This window comes from Monopterus albus, unplaced genomic scaffold (genome assembly GCF_001952655.1).
Source record: "Monopterus albus unplaced genomic scaffold, M_albus_1.0 scaffold24.1, whole genome shotgun sequence".
NCBI lineage: Eukaryota > Metazoa > Chordata > Actinopteri > Synbranchiformes > Synbranchidae > Monopterus > Monopterus albus.
In genome coordinates, this window is record NW_018127904.1 from 926,475 (window position 1) to 935,704 (window position 9,230).

At 41.6% G+C, this 9,230-nt stretch overlaps 1 protein-coding gene across 1 annotated transcript; it reads right to left on the reverse strand.

The window, feature by feature from the left end:
* Positions 1 to 1,910: 1,910 nt before the first annotated feature.
* Positions 1,911 to 9,209, reverse strand: galnt5 (polypeptide N-acetylgalactosaminyltransferase 5). The gene is made up of 10 exons (XM_020594799.1): positions 7,584 to 9,209; positions 7,335 to 7,501; positions 5,956 to 6,075; positions 5,065 to 5,200; positions 4,820 to 4,939; positions 4,573 to 4,690; positions 4,137 to 4,466; positions 3,857 to 3,937; positions 3,215 to 3,367; positions 1,911 to 2,763 (listed from the first exon to the last, which is right to left on the reverse strand). Exons 1-10 carry the CDS (start codon positions 8,642 to 8,644, stop codon positions 2,617 to 2,619), a joined length of 2,433 nt encoding a protein of 810 aa, XP_020450455.1. The 5' UTR covers positions 8,645 to 9,209; the 3' UTR covers positions 1,911 to 2,616.
* Between the last annotated feature and the right edge of the window lie 21 nt (positions 9,210 to 9,230).

Sequence of the window (9,230 nt, forward strand, 5' to 3'; positions counted from 1 at the left end):
ACACACCTGGGACCCTGGAGCAGACTGTGTAAATGCTCTGTAGAAAACAAAGAGCATCAGAGCTATTCAACATCAAAACAGATGGAGACAAGTGCAATACCTCTGAAGGGCCTGGGGCTCACAGCACTGCCATCCCAGGTACTGGAGATGACTCTTGAGGCCCTACAGACCCTGGAGCAGCCTGAGGAACGAGACACCTGGTCAATGGAGGAGGGAGATGATTCGGTGTTCTACAGTGATGAGGAGCAAACTTATCAGGACATAGAAGTAAACACATCTTTTGATAATAGCGCTATAAGGCGCAAGCATCCCGTCAACAGTGAAGCAGCTGAAGAATCTATCCCAAAGGAGGAGGATGATCCAGGAGCAGAGGAAAATTTAGAGATCATTCTGACTGAAATAGAGGACGACTGTCAAGGGCTCCAGACAGCAACAACTGAAACTATGTATTAGTCAGATGGTGCAGATCCAGGGGCAGAGGCTCATCTAACTCCAGAAAAGTCAGTGAGCAGCAGTGGAGGACGTCTGCAACTGCACTGAACAAACACAGACACGCAAACAAAGCCTGAGCAGAAGGTATCATCGGACAAAGGTAAGAGAAGCTTTAGTATTATTGTGCAGTGAAATACAGTAGATTGTTTAGGAGGCAGGTGTTTGTTTACAAAAGAACAAAACAGACTTTATTCTGTTTATTTCCAGCAAATATATAAGTAAAGGCGGAAGAAGTGTTAGAGGATCAGACACCAAACCTTAAACTCTTTATTAAATGGGGAGGCAAAAGTCCCAGAGCAGAAATCTAGTGCTGAACTTCAGGTGACAGGCATCCTGAGGCAGACCAGGAGCCAGAGCAGGACCACAACTTCCATGTTTCTATGGGATTTCATCACGGGCCCGGACCAGGCTGCTCCACCCTGGCGAAGAAATCCTTCGATCACCTCACATCATCCAAATACAGCACATTGTCCTACCGCAGGATCTACAGAGGCAACACCTGCCAGAAGATCGAGGTGTTTGAGTACATGATAAAGAATTTGCAAGATGATGGTTTCAATACCTTTTTCAGGGGGTTAATAAAAACCTGCCAGACGTGACCTCCAACAGAAAATGAGCATTCAAGAAAACTGATTTACAATGGTGCAGTGGTTAGCACCGTTGCCTCACAGCGAGAAGGTTCTGGGTTCGGGCCCCACCCGGGACCTTTCTGTGTAGAGTTTGCATGTTCTCCCCGTGCTTGCATGGGTTCTCTCCGGGTACTTTGGCTTCCTCCCACAGTCCAAAGACATGCAGCTTAGGTTGATTGGTGTCTCTAAATTGCCCATAGGAGTGTGTGCGTGTGTGTGGTTGTTCGTCTATGTGTTCGCCCTGCGATGGATTGGTGACCTGTCCAGGGTGTACCTCGCCTTTGCCCGATTGCCGGCTGGGATTGGCTCCAGCGTGACCCCGTTCAGGGACTAAGCGGTAGAAAATGAATGAATGATTTACATACTTTACAAATGTATTTGATCCAACACCTGCTTGCAGTGGTGTAACTGTCCATGTCACACTAACCACTGCTCTTTGTTGTGCAGCATCTGACTGGAGAAGAACACACAACAACCAGCACACATCTAAGATGTATGTACTTTAGCATGAAAACATGTTATGGGGGGCAGGTATTTGAACAGATGAAACATGAGAGAAGCTCAGGCTTTCATAATCCTACTATCCATAATATCTAAGATGTTGTTTTCTATTCCAGCTTCAGTATCCAAACCTCTGCATACTACTAGGGGATTAACTTAGCCATATATACTTACATGCCCTAATGTCTAGTAAATAATTACTAAAAATAAAGATATGTCCTCATTTTGCTTTCTGAAGAATTTCCATCAAATTGTGGTTAAGGGGTTTGAGAACAGACGACAAACTCATCAAATCCCAACACAAGTTTATTGGGTGTTTTGAACCAACAGTTCCATCTAGTGTAAAAAAAAAGAAATTCATCCAGTTTCTACAAAAAACACCTAATTAATACAGTATTTAAAACTGGAGAAGCAGCTGTTTCACCTGTTTGTATCAAACATAGAGTACATGACATCTAGAAAAACAGATGTCTCACCAGTTTAAAAAAAAAAAAAGGTTTTTATATACTCAAGTCATTATTCAGTCCCAGCAGCGCAAGGAAGATTTATGTGTTAAATCTATGAGGCCCTGTTTCCTATTTTAATCGTTGGCAGTGAAATGATAAGCTGATAAAGAACTTATCACATGGAGTGTTATTTCTTAGACCTTATGGTCCAGTTTTCAGACATCATCAGGTACTTCTGTGATCTTTCTCCCAAGTGTCAGTGTTTTCTAAAATCACATGTCTACAATGATGATGCTCTTCCTCCTCCATCCTCTGGCACAACTGTTTAAACTCAGGGTCACCTCATACTGATCCAGTAAGAGGACATTAGGAACATTACACATCCCCACACCATCTGCTTTACACCACACATATTACTGCCACCAAAGGGTTTCCCGCTTCCTCTGGACAGTCCTGTGTTCTGAGTCTGGAGCACAGGCCGTGCCATAATGCGAGGCCACTGAAGGCCTCCATAGTGCATGATAAACACATGAAATTCAATGTCAGTCTCATCCCTGAGCGTGGTATTGTGTGAACTGCCACCTTTGGAAGATGTTGCTGGACACACACGGGTTGAGGAGAAGAGAGTTATCCTGAGAGCCCGCCTCCAGGCACATGAGCTGGGAAGAAGAAGACTCTGCTATGATGTGCTCAGCCTTCACAGGGACAACACAGGAAACATAATCAGTAAACAGCGCTTTAACCTCAACACTTTGATTCTACTATGCCTAGTTTCTTTTTTTTTTTTATTGCACCAAAACAGCACGTAACAAGACATGGACACAAAACATTTACATTTACAGAAGAATGTGGGGAAATGCTGTGTGGTTTGTGTGTGAAGTGTGGTTATGTTCATCTCTATAGACTGGTGCTAAAGAAAAAGATGGAGGAGGAGAAGAGAACTAGAGAGAGAGAGAGAGAGAAAAGAAGGAATAATAAAATAATAAATAAATAAGATAAACTAGGCTTATTTTCAAATGACAGCAACTTTTGCTTTTAGTGAATCTGAAACAGGCTGATCTAACTGATTAAGAATTTCTAAAACAACAGAGGAAACAAACACGCCGACAGCAGACAAAGCAAACGGCACGCCTGGAGTCAACCTACCAGAGCTGAACTGGATGACCTGTAATCCCAGCGAAGCTTGGGATTAGTGTTGTCACATAATTGTAAAGCAAGGCCGTTTCCCTCATCTTGGGGAGCGACACACAGCTGCTGCTGACGAATGGTCTTCATCCAGGTGAAATTAAAGCACTGACTCTGAAGACCAGAGAGAGAAGTGACAAGTATGTAATTATGCTCTCTGAAAAGTGAAGGATTTGGAAGCAAGACAGCCACGTTTAGAAAGGACGGGTCTTCTCTTGGACTCTGACTGCATTTGTCCCAGTGTATTTGTGTGTTTTGCCCCTATAATTAGCACAGGCATGAGCCCAAAATGACATAATATGAGTATACCTCACTCAGATCTACTGAGAAAAAAATTAACATTTGCCAGTACATCAGTTAATAACAATGCTTCATTTACTTAACTATTTAAATAAATGTGAGAGCAAGACTTTAAGTAGGGAGCGCTCTTGTTTTACTTTGCTCTTAGAGACCTTTTGCTTTCTTAATGCACTAAGCCCTTTCATGAAATGTATTTATCATTTATTTATTTCCATTTATTAACTACCACTAAAGAAAGATCTGTTCTTGAGTTAATTATTTCCTTAACACCAGTAATATGTTAAATTAAATAAAAACACCTACCTGCTCATTGAGATTACACATGTCAAAGGACAGAGAGCCTTCCTGCAGACTGAGGCATTTTCTTAAGCCAAGATTTAAGACCTACAAGGACAAAAAAAAAAAAAAAAAATAACAGTGGCTTTATGGAGTAAGTTTACAAGTTTCAAATTTTAACTGATCAGTTATGGACAAGTAACAAAAATAAAAAATAAAATAAATCTGAATGCAGAGCGTGATGAGTTGCAACAGACAGAGAAAAAAAGCACACACACAGGAAACTGTAGCACACTGACATACGTACCAAGCCCTCAGCTTGGACTAAAGGAGCATGCATATCGGGATACACATTGTCCAGGTACCACTTGAAGCTCTTGCATTTGAGCCTGTTCCTAAGCTCAATCTGTTCGGTGAGGTTGCCGATGTCAATGACTGTTTTATCCAGCAGGTGATGGTAGCTGTGGCCATAGAAAAGCTCCTTGTACTCGTCTAGCCAGACCTCAGCCACCCTCGCCAGGTTCCGCTCCACTGTTTTGTGCTTGTCTTTGGGGAATTTGTAAGGACTCTGTCCTCGGAAGATGTGTCCCACTCGAGAGCAGGGAATAATCTCAATTTCTCCTCCGCACATCCAGATCTGTTTGAATGACGTCAGATAAGATACCGAGGCATGTGAGAAACATTCTGTGGAGTTTCCAAACAGCTATAGCCAGCATGGATGCACGAACTGCTGAGTGACAAACCTTAAAAGAAATCTCCATGTTCTCCCCACCCCATACATCCAGCCCAGAATCATAAGCACCAAGCTCATAGAAGTACTTCTTATCTATGGAGAAAAGCCCACCAGCCATAACTGGACATCTGTAAGGTAAAATAAATAAAAACAACTAAATATCACCTTAAGCCAAGAAACAAAAATACTGATAAGATATACACAAAAAGAGTCAAAGCAATGAGCTGTGGAACAGTATGGTTTCAAATTTTAGGTACCTGATGGGATCTGTGACGGCCATGTTATTCCTTTTAATGTACTCTTGTGATAATGTGTCCCAACCAAATACCAAGGGCCATTTGAAAATGCCTCGTTGGAAGTTGTCAACCAGCATATAACTGAAGATAAAGAGCCAGAACAGAAGCTCCAACATCACAATGACATTTCATCATTTGTTGTTACTCAACATTCAACAGTACTACAGATATCACGCCCCATGTGCGGCGTCGGGTCTGTCAGTCACCTCATGTCCTTTTCATTGATGACTTCAATAACTGGACAGGCCACCTTCTTGCGATCCAGATAGATTCTCTCTAGGAGCGGCTCCAGCCAGCCCACGTTACACTCAATGTGGGAGTCAAGGAAGGTAAGGACCTCACCTGCAGTAGAGGAAAGAGCAAACATCCTGTTAAAGAGTTTAATTCCTATATAATCACTTAACACTCATCCCTTAACAAACAGTTCTTTGAAAGGCGATTTGTTGGTGTACACTGTGCCAATAATATGCACAACAGCACATAGAGAGCAGATGTGGCTTCACTGTTGCTCCGATGTTCCAGTGTCATAATTATTACAAGGCCAGTTATAACACACATTTCACTGTCTGTCTTATTTCATGTACACATCTAGTAATATGTGCGCATTAGTGCAAATGTAGATGCATCAACTCAGGAGCAGTTTGGATTTGAAAGACAAAGGCTGGATCAGATTTTCTTCTCTTCTGACCAATTTATCTGTGTCTGTGACACAAAGATGACTATACCTGAAACCATAATGTACTAAACCAGAAAGTGAAGATTACACTGTTAATATAACCTACAAATATTGCTGTTCTTTAAAATTAAAAAATCTGTAAATACTTTAATCTAGATTTCAAATATGTTTACATACTACTTCCTGTCTGATGAGCTCATCTGAAAATGCAATAACTAAAAAAACATGGCCTGTGAGCGGCTATGTCCTTTTGAAAGGCACCATGCCAAGTCAAATACCATTTAATTGCTTGAGAAACAAAACAACCCACGTATGAAATTACAGTATGACATCTTGCAAAACTCGCACAGAGAGTTCTGTTACTGTCTTAACCTTTCTTTTATGAGGGACACATCCCTTTATTCAATCAAGCAGTGTTTACCTTGGGCAATAGCAGCTCCAGCTAGCCTGGCCCTGATCAGGCCCTGCCGCTCCTTCATGCGAACTATTCGCACTTTGGGAAACTGGGACATGTACTCATCCAGTGGCTCCTTCAGATATTCTGCCAGAGTGCAAGAAAGTAGTAAAGCTCGTGCATATAAATTACTACACATGACTGACAACACTGATAGCACACAAAAGTCAATCAAAAAGGAAACCAGCAGCACTTAAAAATTTGAATAGTCACTACGATATCTGGGGCTAAACTTAAACTACCAGGAATCAAATAATGGGTTAATATCAAGTCTGTACTGTGCACCTTATGGGGCACTGAAATAACCTGTAGATTTAACCATTAGTTCACTGACAGACTGTTGGTTGGACAAAACCAGTAATCTGAAGACATTCCCACAGGGTCTGTGAAACTGTGATGGACATTACTCTACATTTTATACACTACACATTAGGAAAATACTTGGCACATTAATCAGTTGAAACTATAATATACACAACATAAATCTAAGAAACAAATTGTGCAAAATTTATGACACAATGTTTATAACCTAATGTAAAAACTAAGAGAGTGATGAGGACAGTGAACATTTTGGAGAATAAGCTTCAAAACTGTGCCAAACGAGCGAGGTCTTTTCATTAGGCCAACTATAAATATTAGGGATGTAACGATATTTGTAATTTCACAATATCACGATAAAAAAATGTCTCGATAATGACTATGACGATATCTACATACAGGTATTTCATTAGTATAACTGGGTGCTGGTCACATAAATTGAAACTGACATAGTGGACTCAGAGAGGTTGTGCGACAGCTTTTCAGTTTTCAGGCGTAAAGGAAACTGATAAACCTTGAACAATTTGCAAATACTGTCAGGTGGAGGCATTGCCAGCCTCATGTAGGACTGAGACAAACCGGGATGCATCTCGCTGAAACAGTCGGGACACGACTTTAACCAGAAAAAACCTGCTGAGGGTCTATTTAGTGAGGGGTATTTTAATCTTTTTTTGTCAATTTTTTTGATATAGTGAGAAATATCGTATCGTGCACTTTTTATAGTAGCAATGTCGTAGTGAGAGGTTGTGGTACAGTTACATCCCTAATAATTATCAATGTATTACCTTGTATATATTAGTTTGAATACCCATTTTAGGCTATAAACAAATTCTTGTATTAAAACTGAGCATAATAATGCAAGTAAATGTGATGTTCTTTGGCACAGTGGGTACTGGAGACTAGCCAGAAGGAACAACTTGCTTCTAGTAATAAATGCCCAGTGCCCTCTTTTGTCATTAATGACAGTGTTCTGGTTTTGGCAGTTTCTTAGGTCTAGGTACCCATGAAGCATTCGGGACACTATTTACCTTTGGTGCTGAAATCATCCACCAGAATAACCTCTTTGATGAGGTGTGGTGGGGATCTGTTGAGTACACTGTGCACAGAGCGAAGGAGCGTGGACCACACTTCATCTACGAAGCAGAAAATCACACTGGTGGAAGGCAAGTCATCGTGGACCAGATTCTGCGCACACCTGAAACACACGACCAAAAGGACGATTCAGCTTTGCAGTCAAAGAGGTTTTAGAGGTGAACTGTGTGGAAAAGGAGACTCACATCTCAGGCCTGGTGTCTGGGATGGCGCGGTCCAATGGGATCCGGTCACTCAGGTAGACATTAAAATACCCTTCGTTCCATCTCCTCTTCACCTCTGTATCTTCATTACTAGAAAGTAATGCTGCCCAACCAAACTGGCCCACCGCATTAGGATTTCTGGGAGCGAGAGTCAAGTCCACAGCGAGCACTTTGTGGACACTGGGATTTCTGACAGCAGTGAGATTATCGTCCGATTTCTCTCCTGCTAGAAGCTTGGTAGAATTTGTGGGTTCGTTCACTGGATTTAGATTTCTCTTGTCGACCATCCTCACCTGTTCCTTCAATTCGATAATGTTTACCTCTTCTTGTACATCCTCAATGGGAGGTTTAACTGGACGTTCCTCATCAACCTCACTCAATTTTATTTCAGCCTTGGTCTTAGGTTCATCACCGATGTTTTTGTTAGTTGATAAATCTGATTTTACAACAGATTCTTGTGCTTTATTGCCATCTTGACTGTGCACCATCTCTGATATTTGGCTATGTTTGTTTTTCTGAGCATCATCTGACACCTGGGTTTTAATAGACTCTCCTGTATATAAGACACGCGTTAGTCTAGTATGTTCTAATTCTGGCCTATTTATATCCAGCTTTACAGCATTTTTCTCTGCAGTAACACCCTGCTTTGAAGTGACATTTTGCAGGGCAGCTCCTTCTTGTTGTTCAAACTCAAAAGAATGCACCTTTTTGTCCGCTAACCTTTGGTCCAGTCTCCTGTCTCCTCGTCTGTACGCTTTGAACAGTTTGATGCGTGAACCAAGAGCTGCTTCGCCCGCATGGTTTACAGCCGAGTCGACCTTCTGCACTGGGTGTTTAAACATCCTTGTCATGAATTCTGTCACCCTGGACTTCTGTTCAAAAACTTCTCTCTGTCTCATTAATCGCTCTTTCAGCAACTCAGTGTGCACATCGTTTAGTGACATGCGCAGTGCAGCAATGTCAAACATAAGCCAAATGACTGAGGCAACGAACACAATGGCGAGTACCCTCCCACTCCCCCTCAAGTATCTACAAAAAGTCATTATTTTTCTGGTTTACAATGAGGAAATCCACGTAGAAAAAATAATATGTCACACTGCGCGGAACACTTTTGATTTGTAGGCAAAGTTTTCTTGTTTTTGTAGAAGTTAGCTGCCTGCGTGGCATAGTAACAACGGCAGACAGAGTTGTCACCCGTAGTCCAGCGCTAAAATACAGTGTAATGCTACTTTTTCATACCGTGTCGCTTCGGTCCTGTCCATTCACCTGGAGACATCATGTTTGTTCTGGAAAAATCACCAACTTCTCCTCATGAAAAGGAACTTTGCTATAGTTATCGCTTCTTTTTTTTTTTTTAGCTGAGTCTCCACGACAGAAGAATGACTGGGAACGCGTAGCACCTAACTTCCAAACTGTCAGTCAACTCAGACTGGCAGAAAGTTTATCTGCCAAGCCGGAGAAAGCAGGAAGCGTGCAGGAAGTTTGGTGTTTGTTTTTCAAACTAAGACATTCAGAGACAGGGTTTGTAACGTCGGTTAATTTATGTGTGAGGCAGACGAGGAATGACAAATCTAAAGCGTTGAATTTAATAGTTTAAGTACATTTAAACACTTCTTGGTAAGTTTTTAC